The sequence below is a fragment of the Plasmodium chabaudi genome, assembly GCF_900002335.3.
Source record: "Plasmodium chabaudi chabaudi strain AS genome assembly, chromosome: 14".
NCBI classification, from domain to species: domain Eukaryota; phylum Apicomplexa; class Aconoidasida; order Haemosporida; family Plasmodiidae; genus Plasmodium; species Plasmodium chabaudi.
The window spans coordinates 678,880-706,563 of NC_030114.2; the positions used below are offsets into that span (position 1 = coordinate 678,880).

Here is a 27,684-nt window from a genome sequence, read left to right on the forward strand (position 1 = left end):
TATACGCCTTTTTTATTTTATTTTTTTTTATTACTATTAAAATAAATTAAAAAAAATAGTCTAATCAAATAATAACATATATTTTAAAAAATAAATATAATATTATCCCCTTTTGTATATTATGATAAATTATATTTTTTACACCAAATAAATAACATGTTTTTTTCATTATTTTTAAGCGTCTTTTTTATTTACATGAATATATCTCATTTTCAATAATAATGTGAATAATATTCACATGAATATATATTTGCACTAGTGTCTTATAAAATTTTTATGCAATTTTTTCTCTTTACACCTGTTGATATTGTTTGCTACAAAAAGTTGCTTGTAAACGAGTCATCTCAAAAAAAAGACAAAAAAGGAGAGTGGAATACAGTCTCTAATTAAATGTCGTTAAAAAATATAAATTAACAAAAAGCCGTCTTTATATGCCTACATTATATCGGCATAAAATTTGTATATGATTTAATTAAAATTTTTTGTTGTAACACCATGTTTTGTAGACAATTATTATGTAAAATTAAGTGATTATTTATAATTAATGTATTTTATTTTATATATAAATTGTTTTTTTTTATTAAAACACAGTTAATTATGGATTTTACATTAGGCGGCATTTATTGTATGCATAGAGTACAGTCCTTATAATATATTTCGAAAATACTGATGCTTTTATAAATTTTTTAATATAATATTATTTTTTACATGCTAATAACTTAATACTGTGATGATATTATCGTTATACTTAATTGATAAATTTTAACCACACTATTTTGTATTATTATTTTTTTCGAAACAATTTTATCTTTTAATTGGAAAATATATACACATACCACATTCACATATATATCAACTGAATTATAGCAATAATTGTCTAATATACTAAATGGATTTAATTACGCTCATATATTTATAGGTCTACTCGATTTATGCATATTACATATAAGAAGTATCAAATACCCAGTTTGGTTACATCAAATATAATACACATACACATGCACATATTTCACGAAAGAATCCAGAAAAATTAATATGCAATAGATATTTGCAAAGGATTTCTTAATGACTAAACTAAAAAATAATGATGAATGATAATTTAAATGAAAATTTGAGTATACCCCCAAAACATGAGGATGATTACAAAACACAGTTAACTGAAGAAAACGAAGAAAACCCAGGATATAGAGAAGATAGTGCGTATCAAACAAATATTTTTCAAAATGGTATTCAAACGGAAATTAAAAATAATAATTTTCCTTTGGACTATCATAATTTAGAAGAATATAAAAAAGGGGAAGACTATATGGAGAAAAACAAGTATGAGGTGGATATTGACAACGAAGGGAATCAAATGAATAAGCCAGATATGGAAACTTTTGGTAGCATAAATCATCATGAAAAAATTGAGGAAAATAAAATTCAAAATGGAGACAGAAATACAAGTGAAAATATTAATTATAATAAACAAAATACAGATATAAATTTGATAAATATAAAAGAAAATAAAAATACCGAAGAAAAAACAATTTTTGATGATAATAAAAATTTGAATTTATTAAAAAAAAAATTAACACACAATGAAGACGATTTGATTAATGACTTATTAATGTATAATAATAATGATGAGGGAAAAAATACGAATTTCAGTAAAAAAAAAAAAAAAGAAAATTTACATGAAAAATATATATCAAGTAAAATAAATAGCGAATTAAGTATACTAGATTTAAGAAAAAAAAATACAGAGATTAAAACAAAATTTGAAAAATTATCTATGAATTCTCAAAAAAAACAAAGCAATTTAAATATTCGTAAGAAACAAAATAAAACAGGTTTTCATAAAAATACCAATAACCATACTGTAAATTTATTACAAAAGAAAATTGATGACGAAGAGATAATGATACAACGAATTGTATTACAACAAAGTGACACTGATGATGTAGTTCAAAAAAAAGTACATACCATTGAAAATGATATTGAAGAAGCAGAAAAAAAAAATATAAATACTTCACCACAAAATAAGGATATTCATAAAAATACAAGCTTTTATCATTCCGAAAATAGTAAAGATAGTAGTGTGAAATTAGAACCCCATGAGAAGAATAATTCTAGTGTGAGCAATTTGCAAAAACAATATTCCGTCAATTGTCTTACTCCCTTTGAAGGATCAGAAATAAGTGAAAACATGAACAAGATGGACAACAAAATAAATGAATTACATTGTTACACTGAGGAAAATTACAACGAAACAAAAGTATTAAATGATGATACTGTAATACAAAATTATGACACACGAATAAAGGATGACCAAATTAAAGAGGATATTCTTATTAATAATAAAATATTGAATGAAAAAAATACAAAAAATAATAATTCTAAAATGTCAGAAGATTTAATGAATATAAAAATATATGATGACTCTGAAATAGATGAAACAAAAGAAAATGAATTAGAGCCTTTTTGGCTAAATAAAGAAATGTCAACTAGTTTTAACACTTTAAAAACAAATATAAATGATAAATTATTAAATGTAAAAAATCCAAATAAAATAATGTGGACTCGGGAAGATTATAAAGATGGTCTTTTCGTATTAGACAGAGATAATCTATTGAATATGAAAAAATCGGAAAGTGATAATATAGCAAACCACGAAAAAATTAAAAACAATATATCACAATTATTTAAAAAGAGTATAACATTCGATACTCCAAATCGTAATAGTAATGGAAAAGAAGTGTTATCTGTTATCCCTACCTTGAGTTATGACCATCCGCCCCAAAGAGCAAAATCATTTAAAGACCTAAACTTTTATGAAGCCCTTGACGGAGAAAGTGCATGCGATTCTTGTACTACACAAAGCACTGACGATGAAAAGGAAAAAATAGATATTAAAAAAAAAATAAAAATTATAAAACAAAAACTATTACATAATAATAATGATATTACGAGTATCGAAAATATTAAAGTTGAAAACTTTGATATATATAATATTGACTTTAAAAAAATTGGTCTAAATACAAGCAATTTAAATACAGAGGAAAAATATATTTTAATGTTATACATTTCGGAACAGCAAATGAAGTTAGCCTTACAGGAAACACAACAAAGCGCCAACGGCTACAGAAATAACCAAACAATAGGCATGTACAGAGGAGGTAATAATGGCGCTTACACTTTAAGCGAAAATGCGATCCAAGTAGCAGATTTAGAGGGCAGTAATTGGAAACCAAATTATCCAGGAAGAAATGAAAAAAATACAGACAATTTTAAGTTGAATATGATTAGGTTAAAAAATAATTCTATTTCATTTTATGACCAAAATATGGATAATAAAATAAATGAGAACAAAAATAATAAGCATCGTCTTTCTGATTTTAATACTTCTTATTATACATACAATTTCTCACCGTATAAATTAAACGATGACGATAAAATATATTCTATTGCAAAAAATATGAATGCTCGTAACTCATATATAGAAAATGAGTTATTAAAATTACATGACCCCAATTATAAGGAGCAACCTCATTTTAGTTTCTTTCAAAAGTTGTATATCGAATTTTTGATAAATGAATATAAAATAAAGGAAAAAGAAGATGCAACAATTTTAGATGACAGCCCAATTTGTCGAAAAAATTACGATATATATGATCATTCGTTTATGGATAATTTATTAAAAAGTTTTGTGGAAATATTTATTCAGGATGAGGGTGTAGATGAACTTCTATCGATTTACGAAGACACTATTTGGGATCGAGAGAAAGGAATTGAGGAAGCAAAAATCGATGCATGTGCAGAATATATTTGCAGAATGTTTTTTGAAAACTCCTCAAACAAAAATTTGGAAAAAAGAAAAGATTATAACAATGAGCAGAATATTTTTTCAACACAGTTTTACACATTGCTCAAATATATAGCCAATAAGATTGTAATAAATGGAACTATAATAAATAAAGTTAAAGAAATCCAAATTTTGAATAAAATACTAAACGAGGAAGTAAAAATTTATTGTATTAATGTTGCATATATGGAGGATTTATTTTTAGATGTAGAACCACATTTTATTGATGAATTTGATAAAGTTATAATAGGAAAAAATGTTGGTTTTTTTAATATGCATGTAATAAATAGTGAATATAACTATAATTATTATATTAATGAAAATGATCTTAATGCATTAAATAATGATCAAAATAATAGCTCGGTTTGGAATTATGTCTATGGATATTTCAATGACATATATAATTGGTATAACGAAAAGAATGAGCACAAATCTAATCAAATGAAAAATAAAGATAGTATCGACTTAAAAGATAATATTAATGTAAAAGATAAAGATGCTAGTAATTCTTCAAAAACCCTTTCAAGGGATTACATAAAAAATGCTAATAAACTACATAGTTCGCGTAGCAATAATAATATTTTTAAAAATGAAGAATCACAATTAATTTCTAACAGTGAGCATATATATGATAAAAGTAATGATTCTTCCAAAAAAAAGAAAAAAACAAAAGGACAAGAAAAAGATTTCCCCAAGAATGTAGAAATAGAACCAAGTAATAATTTGATTGAAAAAAAAACAAGCACACAAAATAAAAATGAAGAACATGATATGTTAAGTAATTCTACAAATATAGGTGAATACTTAATGGATAGTAATATGTCGAGTATAAATAATTATATTTCAGAAAATTCAAATAAAATAAAAATACAATCTACTAGCAACCTGAGCAATACGAACAGTTTTAATAATAATCCTGATGAAAAAACAATGGATGGGCAAGCCAAAATAAATAATAATAATTACACTGATGATATTCATAAGGAATACCCTAGTAATTTTGTAGAAATAGAGAAACACAATTTTATTAATGCCGACGAAAAAAATAATCCTCGAAAGATTAATATCAATTTTAAACAAACGAATCATGAAGATTTAAAAAAAGCAAATCAATTTATTAAAATGTCTAATAACAAATTCGAAAAAAATCAAACCAGCTTAGTAACATTTCAATATAAAGGAACATTACCAAAAGGGAGCATAAACAAATTATTGCTAGATAAAAACAGTAATATAAAAGGAAACTATTTTTGCATATCAGATGACAAATTAATTGTTACTCATTCGAAAAATGATAAAATCGAAAACTTTTTAGATTCTCATTTTATAATAGAAAAATGTATGAAATATAATAAAGAAATAAATCATTTATATGTTCATATATTTAATTTAAAAAATAAAAAATATTTAGCAGTAGATCTAGAAAGTAATACTATAGTATTTACTAGTAAATATGATGACCAATTTTATTATGATCAACATAATGCAAGGCATCGAATATCCACTTATTTCCATTTGCAATCTATAGCCGATATAATGAAAAAAATGATAACTGATGATATAATTCATATTATTTCTAACATTGTGTTAAGCAGTTATTAATCAACGAATCAAAAATGGTGTCTCCATACATGTGTCTTTGTGGTTTCCTATAAAGCATTTCATAACATATATACAATTACAAAAAGGGAGATAAAAATGTGAGAAAAAAACAGAAGATAGAAAATAAAAACAATCGTAATATATAGTTCATGAGTTATCATGAATTAAGCAAATCTCTTTGTCTTTCTATTTTTCGCTTCATTTTTTTAGTAATAATTTTGTGAACTTATCATTTGACAAATTTTATATTATATTTGTATATATTTTTTTTTTTAATATTTCAAATTTTGTATTGTTTTTATTTGAATTAAACATACCCAATTTTGAAACTTTTCGATATCAATTCGGTGTAACTCATAATGTTTAAAAATTATAATTTCTCAAAACATTGATATTTTTACGAAAGTTTATAAAATAAAAAAACATGCAGTTTTATTCCTTTCCCTTGGAAATATTCCACGAGTAAAAATAAAAAAATAAAACAAGGGGATGATCATTATGTATATGCATGTGTATTAAGCACAAATAAGTGTATACAAGAATGAATGAATAAATCCATTCATAGTAAATTGTCACAAAGAAAAAAAAATAAAATAATATCATCACTTTGAAAAAACCATGGATAATATATTCATTTTTATTATTTTCTTTTTTCGTAATATTAATAATGTTGTCAAAAAATAATATACATGAAATAATCTCAAGCCTAATTCGAATTGGCACATATTATAACCAAACTGGATTCATACATTAAAATTGTTTATTCAAAATTGGGAATACAACTGTGTAAATGTATAAATATAGAATACGCAAGATATATTTTAAAAGGAATTACCATAAGTGGATATTTATTGATTAATCATCTTCCGGTTCTCTTTCGTGAATTGTAACTCTTCTTTTTTTTACATCAGTGATTTCTTTTTTGTTTGCACACTGTCTAATATCTAATGAATGTCTATTGACAGTTGAAATACCATCAATAAATCTCATCTTAAATAAAACATCTGCATGAGAAAACATTCCTTCTTTTAATGAAACAATAATGAACTGTGAATGTGGAAACTGTGTTCTTATCATATCTCCAATATTTTGAGTATGATTTAAATCCAATGCTGCATCAATTTCATCTAAAATATACATGGGAACCGTTCTCACTTTTAGTATTGCAAGAATTAATGATAAAGCTAAAAGACTTCTTTGACCTCCACTCAATTCTGTTAAAGAATCTTTCCAGTTGTTATTAAAGGCGATCTAAAAAGAAACAAAAACAGGAAAAAGAATATGTTTGTATGTAAAATATTGAGCAAATATAGTTACATAAAATGAGATGGTGGTATAAAGATAGAAAGAAAATTAAATGACCATTCGTATATGAATTTCTTACCTTCATTTCTAGTCCGTTGGCCAAGTCACCATCGATGATACTTAGTTTTGCTTGGGAATTTGGAAGAAGTGTTGAAAATATTGCCTGAAAATATTCATTAATTTGTTGATACATGGTTAGTAAACTTTCACTTTTCTTTACATCAAGATCTGCTATGACTTCTTGTATTTTTTTTTTATCTTCCTCAACTTGAGATTTTTTGGTTATTAAATCTTTATAATCTACTTGAACTTGTTCATACATTTGAACTGCTTTTCTGTTGATATTAATGGATAGTTTGTTTTGCTCATTTTGTAATGCTTGAATTTTTTTTTGTATAGCATCATGCTTAAAATTTTCAAAATCATAAGCTGTATATTTTTTATTAAATAATGATTCATATGATTCTATCCATACATGAGTTTTATTCAAATAATTGACAGTATCATTTGCTGATTTAAAATCCTTTTTTATATCTATTAATTTATTGTCTAATTTTTTTAGATCTAATGCATAGTTAGCTTTTTTTTTTTCTAAAGCTTCAATTTTTTTAACAACTTGTTTAATTTCATTTTCGTATGAACTAAAACTTATTTGTAGTTGAACAATCTTATTTTCGAGTTCTTTTAAATTCTCATTTTCTATATCTATACTTTTCTGTATATCCACTATTTTATTTTCAATATCAGTTATTGTAGCATCTGCAATAATTAAATCATTTCTTTCCTTTTCAACTTGTTTTTTAAAATTTTCGATTTGCATTAATAAATCATCTACTTGTTCTTTTTTTTTATTTTCCTCTGTTTCTAATTGTTTAATTTTATTTTTTAATTTTTTAACACTGTCTTTTAAATCTTCTTCTTTTTTATCTTTATTATTTTCATAATCTGTTATATCTTTTTCAAGTTTTCGTATAATTTCATTTAATCTTTTTTGATCATCATACAATGTTTTTAATTCCTCTCTTCCTTTTTCAATTTCATCTTTAGCATTGTCTATTTTTTTGCTTAAACATCCATATTTACTTGTTTCAATTCTATTTTCTATATTACTTAAGTTATTAGATATAATTTGAATATCTTTATTTATTTTCTTTTTTTCCTCTTCTCCCTTTTCAAAAGCGATTAATTTGTTGTTTATTTTGGTTATCTCTTCTTCTTTTGAATGATAATCCTTTTTTATATTTTGATATTTTTCATAATGTTGTAAAAATAAATTTATATTTTTATTCGAACCCCCAGACATACTTCCAGAAGTATCGAATTTATCACCCTCCAATGTGATAGTTGGATAAGAACATTTTTTATTAGCATTGTAAGTAATTTTTTTGCATAATTCAACATTTGAACATATAATAGTTCCATTAAATAAATATTTTACAAGCTTTTCAAATTTCTTATCATAATCCATTATATCTAAGAAATAAATTACATCTTTTTTATCCTTTGCATCAAGACCTAATTCTTTTCTACATTCTTCAACCGACTTTTCATTTAAATCTCGACCAATAATACAATCTTTTAACGGTAACAATGTAACCCGTCTGTTGCTTTGTGAAAAGTTATTATATTCAAACAACTTTTTGCTGTTTTCTTTATTTTGTACTAGAATATATGATAATTTACCTCCTAATATTAAATGAATAGCTAATGATGTATTTTCATAATCCTTTTTTATTTTAATCAATTTATATATTTGACCATAGACATCGGATTCTTTCATATTATTGGGTATTTTAAAATCAATTTTAACATTATTAATTAAATTTTTTAAAATTTGAATTTCTTGATTCAATTTTTCTAATTCATTACGTAAATTATATTTATCTCTTTGTAAATTTGGCATATCTTCAAAATTGTTATGTTGTGAATTTATTTTTTCTAATTGTTTTTCTGCTGTCTCTTTTTTTTTCTCTTCAGCAATTTTTTCTTTATTTATTTCGTTAAATTCCTTTTCATATTTTTTCCTTTGATTTTTTAATGAAATAATTTCCTTTTCTAAATGTTTACTATTTTGTAACAAGTTATTTATTTTTGTCTCAGTTTTACTTAGGTCTGTTTTATAATTTTTTAATTGATCTCTAAAAGATCCATTATATTGATTTCCATTAGTATTACCCCCAGCATTATCATTACTAATACCACCACTAAGTAAGCAATTAATTGTCCTTTGTTTTTCATTCAATTCATCTCTTAATGTTTGTATTTTACTTCTTAAGTTTTCATAATCTCTCAGTGTTTTATTATTTTTTTCATCGTTTTTTTCGTAATCATTTAATTTTTTTTCTATAAATTTTATCTCTTTTTTAATATCTTCTCTTTTTTTTTTCTCTTTTTCCATTTCTTTAGTTTCAATTTTAATCTCTGATTTTAAGTTTGATATTTTTTTCTCCAATTCTTCTTTTTCCTTTATAAGTAATTTGATGGGTTCATTTGCAATGGCAGTTTCATTAACCAATTTGTCTTTATCCATTTTATATTTTTCAATCTCATCATTTATACTGTTTATATTACTTTCTATTTCATTTTGTTCATTTGTACATTCTTCAATTTTTTCTTGGTTTTTTATCATTATATTTTTAGCTACATAATATTTATAAGATATATCTAACTTTTCATACTTTTCAATTTCTTCATTATTGCTTATAAATTTATTATATTCTTCTTTTTCTTTTTTTAATTTTATTAAAGTTGGTTCAATTTCTTCTACCAACACTTTATTTATTTCTTCTAATTTCTGATCTTTTTTTACCATCAATTTTATCGCATTTGTTCTTTTGACTTCATAAAGTTTTGTTCCACTCGATTCTTCGATTAGACCAAGAAGTTCAATTGGTTTCATATTTATAACCTTTGTTATTTTACCTTGCATAATTAAAAAATGAGGGTTATTAATATTTAATTTTAATGATTGAAAAAAATCACTAATATCCTTTGGTTTAGCATTATGGCTATTTAATAAATATCTATTTCTACCCCCTAACATTATCTGTCTTGTAATAGTAATTGTTTTCATATCCCTATATGGTTCTTGTAATGGACTTGGTTTTTCTTCATTGTTAAATTTTATCGTCACACTTCCTTTGGTTATTCCTGCCTGACCTTGTTTATATATAAGTTCGTCTAATCTGTTAACTCGAATTAAATTCAAATTATTTATTCCCATAACGAAACAAATTGCATCTAATACATTTGATTTACCACTACCATTTAAACCTGTTATTGCATTAAATTGGGGATGGAAAGGCCCAATTACCGTTTTTGTTGGATAGCTCTTAAAGCCATCCAAAATTATCTCCTCAATGTGCATTTCCTTTGGTTTAGTTATATTTTCTTGTATTTCCTATTTAAATGATATGCCAATTTAGTAACCTTTCGTATTATACCCTTGAATAGTATCTTTCCTCTCTCTTTTTTACACACACTTCGATTAAATTATTTTTATATACGTTATACAAATATTTCACACAATTACACATTGGAATAATCACATTATTAATCCCTCTTTAAATATTCAAAACTTTGTATTTGTTTTCCTAAATTTTATAACTATGATATTTTTTAAAATTTTTAAATTTCAATATCTCACTAAGGAGAAAAAAAAATATCACAATATTTTTTGTGTTATTCTTTAATGATAAAATAATTGACAGACAAACAAACAAACAATATTTTTGTGTTTCTCGAGCCAATAAATTTACAAACAGAATGGTATCATAACAAATTGAATATTTAAGTATATATATATAAGGTGTGTGTATGTGTATTATCAATCATATACACATTTTAATAACTTATTTTCCCCCAGCTTTCATCGTTTTGTAACTATTATTTTTCTTATTAGGTTTTTAAATATATAATTTAACAATATAATTTTCCGCCAAATATATTATTATATGTATGCATATGAACAAATAATATCTGAATGTTTTTACGTGTTGAATGCTTAAAATGGAAATTATGCACAAAGACAAAAAAATAACAAAAAAGATAAAATACGTAAAAAAAACATTATCATGTCTCTTTTTATCACAAATTAATAAATTAATTATAGAGATATTAAGCTTAAAAATATTTTTAAATGAAAAATATTTATTATATATATATTATATAGCTAAAAATATTTATCACAAAACAATCATTTGTAGCTTAAATCAAAATGAAAGTAATATGTATTGTAAGACTACTTTGAGAAAAATAACTTGGAAATTATATTAACATAAAAAAGTATATATAATATTTTTTTTAATTTGAGGAAAAATATTTAAAAAAATATATATTATATTTTTTTTTGTATATAACAGAATATATGATAATTTTGCATAAGATGTATTCTTCAATAAAAAGGCATAACAATTCAAAAAAAATTATATATGTATAATATCACGTGTGTAAAAATATATCTATAGGCAAATGATATGTAAAGCACAAATAATATATACAACAGACCATTTAAAAATTAAATAGAAAAACAGTCTCCTATTTTGCATCTTGAACATCCAAAAAAAAATATATATATACAACATTGATATCATTAATCCTCTTATGTCTATTGAAATAATTTAAAAAAAAATTAAGGTGTCTGAATATCGATTGACTACAAACATATTTATAGTATTTGTAAAAAAAATGGTATTAACATTTTTTGTGGCAAATGTCTGTTCTCATTGTTTGTTTATATAGTCCTTTGTATATATGAATGTATGCATTATACAATTTAGTTGTTCATGTAATATTTTAAGGAAGAAATCATATACCAATTTTTATATTTTTCAAAATATATATTTTTTATTTATAAAATAATATGCTTTTAAAAATATAAACCATTATAATATTTTTTTTCCTTAGTTTTTTTAACAATTTATAAATTCAAAGAAAAATTATAGACGTTTTCTCTATGCATATATATAATGCATAACACAATAACTTATTGTAGAAAAAATAATGAAGGAAAAAGCATATGTATATAAATAAATAACACAAATGAATATCACTTTCTTAATATTATTTTTTTTAAATATATTCCACTATACCATATGAATGTGCATATTCCACTATTTAAAAACGATTGAATATGAAATAAAGCTGCAAATAACCAATGTTAAGGCATACAGTAATATATATATGTATTTTTTTGTTTCTTTGTAGATATGTATTTATATATTTGATATACCACAAAAAACAAATACAACCAATAAGTTTATGCTAAAATGGAATATTTAATATTAGAAGAAAAATATAAAAATCTTCTGGTTAATCATTAATACAAATTGGTCTATATTTAAGTGTATATTATGCACATATATAATATAAGCTAATCTAGCTATTTATAAGCATATATATTTTGTTCTTAACATTTGTTTTCATATTTTTCCCTTGTATACTAAAAGAATAAATCTAATTATGAAAAAACTGTTCTTAAGAAAGAAACTGAAGCTCTTCAAAAAAAAATAGAGGTATATTCACGAAAAAATTGAGAAAATAATAATGTGTTAAAATTATTTTATATTATGATTTGCAAGCATTGTTTACATATGGCATGTATAACCATTTTTTGGCATAATTAGAATTTAGAATCTTCATATATTGAAAAGGAAAGTAAAATAAATGAAATAACCGAGGAAAAGGAAAAACTTAAAGATGAGTTGTTTGAATAAAAAAGGAAAATAAAGATTTAAAAGAACATATTTCCAAACTTAATGAAAGAATAGTAGTAAAAAAAATAATCATTAAAATAATTTATATTGTCTAAGTACACAAAGAAAATTTTAACATATGTATATCTGTATCACACCCTACATATTATTATCTATATATACAATTTTTACACGTTTTTTCGTATGAAGGACATATCGAATGTCTGCAAGACATACAGAAGGATGATCAAAATTAGGAACACCGAGTTACAAGAGACAGAAATTCTCATTTCTGAAAACATAAGCTTGAGGAAAAATATAGAAGTACTATTAAATAGCATATATAAAAAAATAACTGATACAATGGCAATAAAATATTCCATAATATTAAGAGTGGGTATAAATAATATACCATACAAAGGAAAACCCTCTTTTATATATTTTAGGATATTGAAAAGGATAAAATATACTTAGAATCACAATTGAAGGAAAAAACTTATATCATAAATTTAATAAAGAATAAGTACAAAAAAAATATATCAAGGTATGCATACTCTTCTTTTATAAATATAATGCATTAAAGCAGTGCTAGTATCTATATTAACCTTTCGAACTATATATAAAGATATTATAAAATAAAGGATTTACATTTTTATACTTAGATTATTGGAAAATTATAATGAAAAGGATAAAAACATATATGAGTTTCAAAACTTCATTATTCAGGGTAATATATTCAATGCAAATATTATATTATATATTTATATGTGTAGACCAAATTATGATTATAATTTTAACACGATCATGCATACACTCATTTTTATTAGAGCTGAATAATCTAAAAATTGATATTAACGAAGAAAATGAAAATCAGTACTGTGACCAAAGTGTGATGAATAACAAAATTATGAATATATGTTTTTACATCGATACGGTAAAATTCAAGCTAATTAATATGTTCTACATTTTTCATTATTAATATTTTGTTTTTATAACGCTGACATGATCCTACAATATATGCTACAACTATTTTACATTTTATTTCTCTCGATACTTTTTTCATGCATGTAATTTCGGAGAATTTTATATTTATTCCATTTAAAAAAATTATAAATGATCACGATATTTTTAAATAGAAAAATATTTTACTATATTTGGTATATTTTTTTTTTGCTTTATTTATTTTAGCTAGCCAAAAAATTGGAGGAAAAAATGAATATATCATTAACAGATAGAGAAATTATATGAAAAGGGAAAAATATCCAGTGAGGATAGTTTGTAATAATATATCATAATTTATGATATTTTGTTTGTGTAATAATAAGATAATAAACTTTAATATGTTTTGTTTCTTTCATAAATGTTTTACACAACTAAAATGGGTAAAATAATATAAAAGGAGTTAGCAAAAATTATGGAAAGGAATAAATGTAATGTGTTACATTGAGAACATATTTAAAAAAAACATACGCACACAAACATATCCATGAATAGGCATAAATCCAAATTTATATAAATATGAAGACATATAGATATCTAAATAAATGTGGTCCCTCTTTGTATTTAAAAAATATCAATAATGAAGGATATCCAATTTTATTTTTAAAAAAAAAACGTTATTTCAACAATTTCATACCACATTACAAAAATTCCAATAACAAACTTTTTGAATGCATAGAAATAAATGACTACAATTATAATAGCATAATAAAAAAAGAGAAAAGTATTTTACTATATGCATATGCTGATTATTCATATGTGTCTTTAAATTTATTTAATAAATTAATGGATGTTTTTCAAGAGCAAACTGATATTATAGAGCAAATAAATATTAATAAAAATAAGAAATTGCCTTTTTTTAAATTAAATATAAATAATAATAACATATTAGTGCAAAATTTTCATATAAAATCAATTCCACTAATACAATTACGACATAAAAATAAATTGGTTTGTGAAATATCAGGAAATGAACTTAATAATAAAAATGAATTAAAAGAAATATTACAAAGATATCATAGTTATTTTAATCCCTTAAATTATGTTTGCAATATAAATGATTTTCTCCTTAGAGAAAATGAACTTTTAAAAGAGGGATGCAATTCAGAACAACTACAAAATTACAAATCACAATCAATAGCCACTGATATAAACAAAGAAACCATCCCTTTAGAAACTAAAAATCTTTCTACTGATAAAAATGATGGTAATCACAGCACAATTTTAACTGGCAGTAATAAAATGACTCATGATGGAGTTCAAATAACCCAAGATGGCATATTAAACGATGTACACATAAAATATGAATGCTCTAGTTATGTTACTTTTAAAAAGTTAGAGATATTAATAAATCAAAAGATAAAAAATTTTGATAATATTAAATTATTATTAAATGAAATATTCAATAATCATATTTCATACATAAGCATAAACGAGGATTATAGTAAGATAGCAACAAGAGGGTTTCTCTGCCTATTTGAGAATAGTACCATTAATGATACACCTCAAAAGGGTATTGAAAATTTGTTACCAATTGAAAAACTCATTGAACTAAAAAACAATTTAGAAAATAATAATGACATGGATAACATAAGAAATGATTTAAAGTTAATTAATTTTAATGAGCCAATTATGTCTTTAGACAATTTTAAAAATATATATTTAAAAAAAATTAAAAACATTGAAGAATTATTATCAGGAGATATCGATAAAAATAAAGAAACAGATAATACAAAAATAATTTATTTAAGTAGGATATATAGAATATTAGCTATAAAATATTTGGATATAAAACAATATGATAATTCTCTGGATTGCGCTTTAGAATCATATAAATTAACTTTTCCTCTAAAAAATATAGATACAAAAAAATCAAAAATACTTATTGAAAATTTGATTTTATATTTAGGCGCATACAACCCCAGTGTTATCACATTTTTAAGTAAATTACAATTTTTATTTACTGATAAAATATTTAAAGTCGTTAAATTTCCACATACACGTGCAATTAAAGGTGGAAGACCAATGATGAAAAGAGGAAAATCCGGAAAATGGCTTTGGTTAAGTCAAGATTGGAAACCAAGATGGATCAAAAAAAAAACAAAACAAATTTTAGAAGAAGAATGGAAATGTGTTCCCGATAAAAACGTACCATTTTGGAACTAAACTCTATAAATTGTGATTGAAATTCGTTCTACAACGATCCCAATAATATATATATTTATACCCATATGCGAATATGCATATTATATGTTAATTTTACTCATATATTTTTTTGTTTTTTTATTTTCTTTTAATTTAATATTTCAAACTTTCGATGTTCACCATTATATGTGTTAACAAAAACATTAAAATAGTTATATATGATTAAAAAATGGTGGAAAACAATTATAATTAATTACATGAAAAATGCAAGTAATATATATTTTAGCTAACATTCATAGCTATCAAAATTGGAATGAAAGAAAATAATTTTGTATTACTGAATATATTTGCAAATGATTGCGTAGATATCGCATCATACATGTGCACGTGCCGCCGAATTGAATATATATATATACTATATTGGGGTCTTTTTATTTGTTCGTCCCTTTTGATTTTTCAAAATAATTTTCCATTTCTTAAATGCCATCATGCATATATGTTTATATGGAATGTATTTTTTTTCATTTTACTAATGTTTCCTCTTCTATGTTTATTAATTTCTTTGTCATTTTTTTTGCATTTTTTTTAGTTACTGAATTAGATAATTTGTGATCTGGTACATAATCTGCTGATATCTTCAATCCCAATTTATCATTATTATTATTTTTTTTTGTGGTATCTATTTTGTAATCAGATGGATTATGCTCTTCCCCGTTTTCATGACCTTTTTCTGTAATGTTTTCAGTGCTACCTTCCGTATATTTCCCAGAGCTGCTTTCTGTGTATTTTCCTGAACTATTTTCGGAAAAGCTTCGATTACTCTTCTTCTTTATAGATTTCTTTTTTCTTGGCATAGATTCTCGGTTTGAAGATATTTTGAGCATTCCAAAGGCTTCTTTTGCCTTTTCTATTTGTATTTTATTTAGATATAATTCTTTTTTTAAAGTTCTATATTCGTCTACTTGTGTTTTTGTAGATTTATCAAATAGAATTTCTTTAAATTTCATATTAGCATGCATTTTTCGATTTTTCGCAACTTCTTTTAAATAAGCATTTTGTCGGTGTATTTCATTTTCTCGTATTTGTCTTTCTAATTGATCCATAAATATATCTTTTTTATTTGAAGCATCAATAACATTTTCTAAATTATTACACATTAATCTTAATTCACTTTGAAGTTCTTTATTTCTTTCTTCATATTGTTTGAGTAAAATATCATTACGAACAATTTCATTTTTTAATAAAACAATTTCTGAATCCTTTTCTTGGATCATATGTCGAAGATGTGAAGATTGGTTTTCTAATATTTTTATTTCTGATCTTAATTTTGCAATTTTTTCTCTATTATTTATTTCTTCTTTTTTAAAATTATCCTTTAATTTTACTAAGTCTTTTTCACATTTTTGAAGCATACTTTCCATATATCCTATTCTCATATCACGAGAAACAATCGATTCCATATATTCTAATGTATCTTTTCTTAGCTCAGTTAATGCTTCAAAAGTGTTTTGATATTTAAAATTTACATTTTTATTTTCTTCTTTCAATTTATGTATTTCTTTGTCCATTTTTATAATTGTTGCTTTTAGAAAGTTCGTATCATTTTTTATGGGCTCATTCGTTTCGTCTATATATTCTTTTTTATCATTCATATCTACATCATAGTTTTCAGTATCAGCACCATCAAATGTGCTAATTGTTTTATACCATCGAAAATCTTCCATCTTTTTATCTCCTTTACTATTTTCATTTTTTTTGATATTTCGATTATTTTCCATATCGTTGATAATATCCTTAGTTGTTTCATCAGCATAGCTAATACTTTTAGTATTATAATTTTTTTTATGATCATATTTATTTATTTCAGCATTTTCTTTATCATGAAGCAATTTAAAAACTTTATGTATATCACTCAAATTTGAATTTTCTTTTATCTTAAGTAACAATTCATTTTCATTATCAACAGACCCTATTTCTTTTTCTAATTTTTCTAAAACTTTATCCCTAACATGTAAATTTGATTTTAATGTTCTTTTTTCATTTTCTACTTTTTTCAAATGTTTTAAAGTTTCTTCATATTTTATTTTTTGATCTAACAATTTTTCTTTTAATTTATTGTTATCTAATACTGTGTCTTTTATTTCATGTTCCAATTTTTCTTTTTCAATTTTGATTTCAAGATCTTTAATTTCTAAATCTTTTTGATTAATTAAATCGTTTATTTTAGGACTTTTAGATGGTTCATGTGTTTTATCATTTATTATTTTTTTTTTAAACATTTCTATATTCCTTTGGTTTATTATATCGTCACCTTTTCCACACATAGCGTTTCCATAAATATTTTTTTTATCATTGTTATTATTTTTATTATCATGAGGTATAGTACCATTGTTACTTCTACTTCTATTTTTATGATCGATAGAAGCATATCCTCCAGAATGTGTGAATGCATTGTGTTTAAAATTATAATTTGGATTGCTAGCTTCTAAGTTAGTCACAGGATTTTTATTATGAGCATTATCAAAAACATTTGATACTAATATTTTTTTGTTATTAAATAAAATAGGAATAAAATCATTTATATGTTTTTGTTCATTATTTCCTTCATTTGTTTTACTACAAACACTTGAATTACTTTTCTTCATGCATGAGCAAGAATTTAAACAATTATTTTTTTTTTGTCCGTATACTAAAGGATGACGAAAATTATGATTATTATGTGGTGGGATCATCGGTTTTATATTAACTATGTTAGGGTTATAAACCATGTTATTTTCATCAAATATCGGAAATGAACTTATTGCTCTTTCATAAGCATGTGGTACCATTTTATATGAATATTCAGTTGCATTTCCATTATTTAATTTATCACTATCTGAGATATTAGGATATATTTCAGTAGGTTTTCTCATCATGACTACTTTATTTGGTAAAAAACCAAACCCTGTATTTTTCATCTTGTTTTATATTCACCAATTATTATTTTTATATGTACCTATGCATTATGCACACTTCTATATGCACTAATAGAAACAAGCACAAAACTTATTTTTGAATTATTTTATGTTTTATGTCCAGTTGAGAAATAGTCATATGTATTTGTATTGAAAGCACGGATTCGATTTGCTATTCTTCAAATTTAATTCCTGTTTTTATTTTTAATTTCATTTAATTATTTGTATTTTTTAATGACGAGGCAAATATTTTATGTGTTGTTTATTATATGAATTAAAAATGGTTTGCTCTCAGTTTATTCTTCAGTTTTGCATACTTCTAATATAATGTTAATTCTTTATTTTTTTTAATTTATTTAAAATATTGTCATGTCTTTATGGGTTATATGTATAATTAATATATATACATTTGCATATGTAGACAGAAATTTAAAGAACCAATACAAAAGAATGTGTAAGACAGATGCTACATAAATACAATTGTGTATATTTATATAACATTTAAAATAAATGTTTTATTCTACATACATAGATGTATGTGTGTGTGTAAATCCATACATTTTATTTATTTTTTGGAGTATATATATGAATTAAAATATAATTTATTTCTTATATATATTCAAGCTTTTATATTGAAAATGCTTACCACATAGGTTAGTAAAAATCTGTACAATTATAAAACAATTGCTTAAATTTTGTTATTAATTAAAAATAAATGTTTATAAATTCATCAATAATTTATTAAAAATATAATAAAATTTTCATAAACACAAAATATAGGTAATAGATTAAGTCAGCAACATCAAAAAAATATTATATACTATTGTTATATATTTAATTTGTGCGTTTTTTTTTAATTTAAAATGGAAAAGTATTGATTATAACAAATTTTATAATGGAGAAAGCAAAATTAAATGAATTAAAGTACTACAAAAATATACAATTTAAACAAGTTGAACTAATTATATGTGTGTATATATAACATTTTAAATATTTTGTTATAGTCAAACAAATTTAATAATGTGTAACAATAAAATCGATGATATATATTGTAGTTAAATAATTTAAGACAAATATATATTTTGCAGATTTATATACATATAAAAACAAATTTGATAATAAAATAAACATAGAAAAGTGTGGACAAAAATAGTAATAAAAAAAATAAATTTTTTACACCTATTAAAATAAACAAATATGTGTATAATATGGAAATCAATAGATAAAAAGGAACTAAGTGTACTTATATTTTTATTATACAAAAATCGATTGTGTTATTATAGAATTTTAAAAAAAATAAACTTAGTTTTTACCATGAAAACAAAATTAAAGTCTTTTTCACATAGCATTAATATGTTATAAAAATATATTTTTAATTAAGTTTATGTGATTCATTTAAATTTTGTTATTAAAACAATTTTTAAAAAAAGAGTGCAAATAATAATGATAAAAAATAGTAAGGATATATTAATTTTATTTTTATTATACATATTGGGATAAATGTAAGAACAATTCTCATTCAAATCAGGTGTGTCTTTAAAATAAATTCAAAAAAAAAAAAAACAAATATATATGTGTTTCAAAACATGTTTATAAATAATCATATTTCAGTTGAATTTAATTATGTTTAATTTTTTTTTATTTCTATTTTTTGTCTATATTTATTTTACTTTTTCTTTTTTTTCCATTTTAAGAGAAAAATATAAATTATTTTTTTTCGTGTTAATTTTCCTATAAGTAATGTTGTTTTAGGGGAAAAAATAATGTGCATAAAAAGATAAGGAATTGTGACAATTTTTTCCAAATTTCATTGAATATTTATATGTGTACAAATAATATTTTTTTACAATCTAATAACATTTTTTAAAACAATTTTTGTTTCCTCTTTAATTATAGTATAATGATTATTTTTATAAAATGCTCTTATAGAATAAACATATATACTGAACGAATAAGAAAATTGATATATGACATTTCAGGGAATTTTCGAGATTTTTAAAAATTTAACTATTAATTAGACAAATTAAATTTTTTTATCATAGTTTTGTTATAAAAAAAAATAATAATAAAATATGGAAAAAAAATAAAATAAATGTATGCATATATTAAATATGCCTTTTATTTATTTTTCAAAAATAATGCTTCTTTATATGCACAAATGTAAATATAAACTTCCTTTTTTTAAAGGGTCATAAATAAATTTAATATAATTTTATTTGGTAAAAAAATTTATTAATTATACAAATTAAGTACTATCACAATAATTGATAGAGTAATATATTCATTCATGAATATTACTTACATTGTGCCCATTTTGTGATCTCTTTTTATTATCTCGTTTTTGATTTTGTTAAAATTTTTTAGCATTATTATATTACAATAAGGTGACAAGGTATATTATGAGCATATCATATTGTGGCACGTTAAATTATTTTACATTTTCCAAACGGCAAGACGGTTTTATGATATTATATATGCATATATATAATATTTGTTTTTAAACAAATTAAAATTTACTTGCATAAATTTCAATCATCATCAGAGTCATCATCTTGCTCATTTTCGGGTACATATTTTTCATGAGATTGTTTGCTATTACTTTTACTTGGCTTTTGATTATTTGAAGCATTTGATTTTGCATTAGTAGTGTTAGTGTTGTTCGCATTATAAACTTCCTCAGCTTCTTCGTCATCATCAGTGTCATCCTCTCCTCTTCCTACATCTCCAAGCATTTGCTGAAATAAGGTTGGTTCATTATCCAATTCTAAATCTTCTGGATGAACAAAGATTTCTCTCTTTATTTCAGTTGGTGAGTAAGCCTTAAATGATAAATCCAATTTTTTATCACATCCAAAATAGCAATCGCTAAGTAAATATATAGATACAGATAAGTTTCCTACTTTATCTACCATAAATTGTAATTTTTCTTCTATAATTTTTTCACAATTTTTAATATGTGCATGCTTTAATATACGATCATCTCCTTTATATGTTGCAATGATCCACCATTCTTCAAACTTGGGTTGAGGGAAATAAGGAGCATGTATATATCCCGATGCTTCTTTTTCTTTTAAATTTGTTCTATCAATTTGTACGTAAATTGAAGCGACATCTCCTTTAACAATATGTGTTTCATCTTCTACTAAAATTCTAGCATTCATTTTTATATCTGGGACAACATTACAAAATGATTTAATATCTAAAATTTGATCATCATTCATATCCGCTAATCCCTTTCGATTTTCATGATCTTGGTGAACAAATTCGAGGATATCCTTTACAGCAAATTTTCCTTTATGCATATTCTTAATCATATCTTCATCAATATGAGGAATTTGTAATAAACTCGAACTACGAATATCACATGCTTGTATTAAGCATCTTCTAAATGTTAAAGCTGCTTGAGCTGTTAAAAACCAATCTCGTAATATACTAATTTCTATCATACTGTGTGTTATTAATAAAGAAAATCGAAGAATTTCATTTAAATCATTTTTCAAACTATCTGATAATAAATCATGTCTTCTTTGCATATGAGCTAATATTAAGGAATAATTTTTTGTTACAATAGGAACTTTAAACATTCTCTTTTTATGTTCAGTGAGTTCTTCCATAAGTTCTTTTACAAGTTTATCATCATTTTCTCTTAATTCCAAATCTCTACTTTCTCCTGTTGCAGCTAATATTTCAGGATATGCGGTTGCTCGTGTATTTTCATTTATTGTATAAGCTAAAAATTGTAATGTTTCTATTTTAACACCATTTGGACCATATCGTTTTTGTTTTTGATAATATATAATAAATATTGCAGGTATAAACACAAGAAATATTAAAAAAAATATTGATAATATTAATAATTGATATTTCTCATCGATAAGTAATTTTGGTAAACCAATACCCACTTTCATCATGCCGGGCCCATCGGGGTTTCCATACTTTTCATAATTCTGCTTAGATATTTCATCTGTTAATGTTTGATAAGCTTTTGTTATTAAAATAAAATTTGCAGCCGCGGATGTATCATTTGGATTTTTATCTGGGTGAAATTTTAATGATTTCAATCTATAAGCCTTTTTAATTTCTTTCATTGTTGCTCCAACAGCAATTTCTAATATTTCAAAAGGATCAAATGTCTGTATTGGTTTTGTGTTCATCATTTTATCCACTAAAATAAATAATATCCCCCAAAATATTGCCAAAAGAAAGAATTGGATTATCTTTGCATATCCAAACTTTTCCCATATTGATGTGCTTTTATTTCTTTTTTCTAATTTATCTTTGCACAGTGCACATGTACACGACCGGTAAACACTATTGTGTTTAGATCTTTTTAAATTATAATAATCATTATTAAAAATTTTTATAATTAAAGATTTTAAATAGATGTATGTGCATGGTGTTAATATGCAAATTAAAACAGTTCCAGCAAAAAAAGTGAATGCCGAGTCATCATAACTTAATAACGGCTCTTTTTTACTCTCTTTAGTAAAAGTATCGCGAAACTGTGACATTATTTATGCAGATTACAACAATGTATTTATGCTATATGCATTTATACGTACACATATTATATATATATACTTAATATATATATATTGCAGCTCCACACACACAAAAAAGTAAAAAAACTTATAATAAATAAAATATCTAAATACGAAATAGCATTTATAAGAATGTTTATACTAAAAATTGTAATAAAAAATCTTTACTCTGTAAAAGATATAATTAATATTATAATATTACCTTAATCATTTTCTCAAAAAAATAAAAATAAAAATGGTAAACAAATATAGGTTTTTTTAATATTAATATTTTTTTTAGGAGTATAAATATTTTTTTTTAAATTAATATAATATATATTTTTTTGAGTATAAATAATTTATGTATTGCATTATATATATTATAATTATAAAAATATTACAGCAATGGCTATTAGATTTTAATAGAATATATAAAATTGGTATAAAATCTGTTTATACACAATTTTTTTTATTAAACACTTTAATTTAATTTTAACATTATTATGGAAAAATTAATTTTTTTTTTTAAATATATTATTAATATTTCTATTGCAATTTTATATAGCATTTCTTATTTAATTACATAAAATATATAGATAAAGAACAACCTTTTATCTTATTTTTAAATTTGTTCAAAATATATTATATTATACTATAACCTTTATGTATATATAAAGTTTGACTATATACAAAAAATAAAAAAATAAAGTATCACATTTACAAATTTGTTTGATGTTTCTTTTATTAAAATTTATATTTTTTCATAATATTTTATTATATCTTAGTTTCCTGTGTTCAATGGCTTGCCTTTTTTCTTTACTTCTTTTAACATTGAAGCAAATTCTTTACAATAGCGATTTTTTTGAAAATTTATAAATCTTATCTTTTCTATTATAACATGATTTTTCTTTAAAGATAATGCTTTTAACATTAGACTGAATGATAGTTGCCAAAATGCTCATGACAACATCTGCACTCCAATGTTGTTTATATATACAGTTTTTAACACATGAAATAGCTAATTTTCATATACAATTTCTTATCCTATTGAAATGATTTGGACTAATTCAACCATGCTTTTTGTTTTTATTTATATTCTATGCTTTTTATATGTAATATAAAAAAGGAAATGCATAATTAAAATTAAGTATAATATAATACGAAAATAATATATTTATATGTGTTACCCTTAGGGATAAGCACTATAACTTTCACATATGCATGTAATTTCGAATTTAAGATAAAATGGTGTTTGCATTATAAAGGAAAAAGAAATTATTCTTTTAATCTTATTTCTGTGTAAAAAACAGGCCTTATATTTTTATAGATTTCTATTCAAAACTTCTTCACACCAACATAACTACATCAATGAAAAATTGACAAAATGTATTTCATGCAATATTGCTAGTTCAGTACTATTTAATGTTTTGTTTCTCTTTCCTTTTATAGTTCGTCGTTCTTAAGACGTTAAATTTAAAAAAAATTAACATTAAAATAAATACTAAGAAAAAATATTTTAGTACACTATGCTATACACATTTTATAGCGAATATATGAGATATGGCTATACTATAACATATTCTAAAATAATAAAATTATTTACTTTTAAAATTATTATTGTAAAATTATATTAACTCATTTTTTTTATGAACAGGCAATAAATTTTTATAATTGTAGAAAATATTGCTTTTGAAAGCTTAAAATAAGGGCGTCTACATAATATATTTTGGCTATTTATTATTTTTTTTTTTTTTTATTTATGTGTGTAACCAATATTATATTAACAGACAGGTAATTACACGCTCGAAATACAAAAAAATATATAAAACAATAAAATTTATATATATTCTATTTTATTTTAATACTTATTTCATTATTACATATAAATATATTATATTTTTTTAATATGGATTTATAAAGCTCCTTTCTCTTTTTAAAATATAAATAACGATTTCTACAACTTTTGTTCCTTGCTACTATATTTGTGCAAATTAATTATATATAAATATTTTCACACACATACACATAGTCGATAAAATTATATTTTATACGGACGAAAAAAATGTCAAATCGCCAAATATCATTAAAAGATAATAATAGTATAAATGCTAATGTAAGATCATTGATTAATTCGAATGCATTCAATGATACTTTTGTAAATAGAAATATTACAAATGATGCTAATATACAAAATATTTTGAAAATGTATGCAAATGAATTATATTCAAGCGATGAACACAAAAGCAATTATTCTCACATAAATAGAGAGCATTTGCTTCATCACAAAACAGGACAAACTAGTAATAATACATATTTAACAAGTATAGACCATTCGAGCAATATAATAAATTCTATAGATGAAAATCAAAGGTTACCCCCAAATAATAACTATGGTTATTGTATCGCTTCAATAGAAAATAATATTCCCAATATTGCAAATGTAAAGAATTCTTCCCTTTTACCTTCATCATTGCACGATGAAAACAATTACACACAAACTCATCATGATGAACAAATGACTGAGTCAGAAAGTGTAGCGATCTCAAATAATATTCATAATGAAAAGCAGCGATATAATTCAATAGAATTTAATAATAATAGATCGAAATATAATGGAGAAACACTTAATGTAAGAAATAAAACAGATATTTCATCGCAAGGTTTTTATGGATACGGTTGTTCATTAATTAAAAGTTGCCCCAATATCATAAATACTTGCCTAAATGTCAATATTAATAAAGATAATTCAGAAAGAGACAACGATTTCAACAGCAATAGTACTCCCTCAAATTATGAATCGTTTTTGATTAAAAACCAATATTCTTCATTGCATAATTATAATGATAATAGTATGGACAATTACCCATCATATGATTCCAACGTAATAACCAATATAAATGATGAAGCATATACAAATATAAGCAGTATGAATAATAATACCATACAAAAAAGTGTTCAAAATGATGAAAGCGAAAATGGTATTAATCTCTCTAATATAGATAGTAAAGCAGAAATTAATCATCAAGAAATGGATAATAAACATTGTGAATTCAAAAATAAAAGTAAAATATGTAGCAGTAGAAGTGAGGGTGATCTTAAGATGGATCCTATAAAGCACACACTAAATCCAGTAAAAAATTGTTCTGGTTGTAATGCTACATTGGAAGAAGATGAAAATAAACAATGCTATAGCGAAAATGGTAAAGATAATACAGAAAATAACCCATCATGCTACAATAAAAAGCCCAAATGTTATTCATTAGATGATATAAAAAAAGGGAAAATTGAAGCCCCAAATATTATATTCACAAAATTACCATATAATACAAATGGTGATAATGCAATAGATTCATATATAAAAAATAATAAGTTACTAAATTTCATGGATGATTGCAATAATTCAACTAGTCTTATTTTAAAATATCCAGAAATATTAAAACACCAAAGCAAGAAAATTAAAGTAACACCCCAAATTGCACAGGAATTAAGAAGTAAAATTGGTTCATCAATTATATACGAGGATGAGTTTAACAGAACAAATTATTCGCCAAATGTTCAAAATTTGCATATGGGAAAGGTATTTGAAAAGCACGTGTTTAGCATGTTAAAAAATAAAAAGGAATTAGGAAAGAATATATTTGGGTGCAGTAATAAATATAAAAAATATAAATATAATAATGACAATGGGTTTTGGATAAGTAATATCGATAAAAGGCGCTTAATAAACCCTGAAAAAAACGACAGCTATATTACAGAACTAGTTTATGAAAAAAATGAACCATATTCTGAAGAAATGAACAAATTAATGAATTGTAAAAATTATGATGCTATACCACCTATAATTGATTTTTATAAAGATAATAATTTTTATTCTCTTTTATGTGAAGAGAAAATGCTTGCTGGTAATCTAAATGCTGAAATAGCAACTATTATGCGTAGATACGACATTGATAGTGTTTCAAATTATAAAACGATTACCTCAGATGGATATATAGTATCTTGGAAGTAATATTAATATAATAGGCAATACTTCCATATGCCCCCGTTCCGTATAAAAATATATATTTAAATAGCGAACTGTTTGTTAGCATGACCTTATATTTGTATCGACATTTGTTTGCATTTTTTGTAGTATAAAAATATATCCAATTTTATTAAAATGCATAATTATCTAAATTACTTTAGTGACACACTTTAAATATTAATTATATATAAAAAATATATGTATATACATACTTTTTTTGTTAACAAAATTATTACCCCTATGCTTAAACTATATAAGGCATAGTAACAATTAATTAAGGATCTTTTGTTTGTTACCACTGTAATATTAAAATAGATATTTAATATTATTATGATTTTTTTTATATCAAATTGATATATTTTTTTTACTTAATATTTTTAATAGGAGTATAAAATTATAGATCATACTCTACATATTATATATAAGCAAAATAAGGGCTAAGCTTTATATCATGTGTAAATCAAATTACATGCCAAACACTAAAAAGAGATAAAAATAATATATTTCTTAAAATTTTTAAAATATTATATTTTTTTCATGTAATGGAGGAAAATAATAACTACATTATTTGTATATTTTTTGTAACATTGTTAATCCC

General features: G+C 23.1%; 7 protein-coding genes across 7 annotated transcripts; 4 read left to right on the forward strand and 3 right to left on the reverse strand.

Annotated features, from left to right (window-relative positions):
* Positions 1-1,084: 1,084 nt before the first annotated feature.
* Positions 1,085-5,446, forward strand: PCHAS_1418600 (conserved Plasmodium protein, unknown function; the record flags this gene model as incomplete). The annotated part of the gene is made up of 1 exon (XM_737461.2): positions 1,085-5,446. One exon carries the CDS (start codon positions 1,085-1,087, stop codon positions 5,444-5,446), a length of 4,362 nt encoding a protein of 1,453 aa, XP_742554.2.
* Positions 5,447-6,301: 855 nt separating this feature from the next.
* Positions 6,302-10,118, reverse strand: PCHAS_1418700 (structural maintenance of chromosomes protein 2, putative; the record flags this gene model as incomplete). The annotated part of the gene is made up of 2 exons (XM_735990.2): positions 6,302-6,697; positions 6,831-10,118. 2 exons carry the CDS (start codon positions 10,116-10,118, stop codon positions 6,302-6,304), a joined length of 3,684 nt encoding a protein of 1,227 aa, XP_741083.2.
* A 1,900-nt stretch (positions 10,119-12,018) lies between these two features.
* PCHAS_1418800 (conserved Plasmodium protein, unknown function) lies at positions 12,019-13,692 on the forward strand (the record flags this gene model as incomplete). Its single annotated transcript, XM_051320961.1, is given in 9 exon segments — positions 12,019-12,060; positions 12,199-12,264; positions 12,376-12,458; positions 12,473-12,521; positions 12,655-12,768; positions 12,891-12,988; positions 13,107-13,171; positions 13,272-13,378; positions 13,633-13,692. The coding sequence occupies 9 exon segments, from the start codon at positions 12,019-12,021 to the stop codon at positions 13,690-13,692; spliced, it is 684 nt and encodes a 227-aa protein (XP_051176981.1).
* Positions 13,693-13,962: 270 nt separating this feature from the next.
* PCHAS_1418900 (conserved Plasmodium protein, unknown function) lies at positions 13,963-15,609 on the forward strand (the record flags this gene model as incomplete). The annotated part of the gene is made up of 1 exon (XM_735698.2): positions 13,963-15,609. The coding sequence occupies one exon, from the start codon at positions 13,963-13,965 to the stop codon at positions 15,607-15,609; it is 1,647 nt and encodes a 548-aa protein (XP_740791.2).
* Positions 15,610-16,109: 500 nt separating this feature from the next.
* Positions 16,110-18,545, reverse strand: PCHAS_1419000 (conserved protein, unknown function; the record flags this gene model as incomplete). Its single annotated transcript, XM_732259.2, has 1 exon — positions 16,110-18,545. The coding sequence occupies one exon, from the start codon at positions 18,543-18,545 to the stop codon at positions 16,110-16,112; it is 2,436 nt and encodes an 811-aa protein (XP_737352.2).
* A 2,525-nt stretch (positions 18,546-21,070) lies between these two features.
* PCHAS_1419100 (translocation protein SEC63, putative) lies at positions 21,071-23,053 on the reverse strand (the record flags this gene model as incomplete). The annotated part of the gene is made up of 1 exon (XM_016799611.1): positions 21,071-23,053. One exon carries the CDS (start codon positions 23,051-23,053, stop codon positions 21,071-21,073), a length of 1,983 nt encoding a protein of 660 aa, XP_016654878.1.
* Positions 23,054-25,124: 2,071 nt separating this feature from the next.
* Positions 25,125-27,071, forward strand: PCHAS_1419200 (conserved Plasmodium protein, unknown function; the record flags this gene model as incomplete). The annotated part of the gene is made up of 1 exon (XM_737260.2): positions 25,125-27,071. The coding sequence occupies one exon, from the start codon at positions 25,125-25,127 to the stop codon at positions 27,069-27,071; it is 1,947 nt and encodes a 648-aa protein (XP_742353.1).
* Positions 27,072-27,684: the final 613 nt, after the last annotated feature.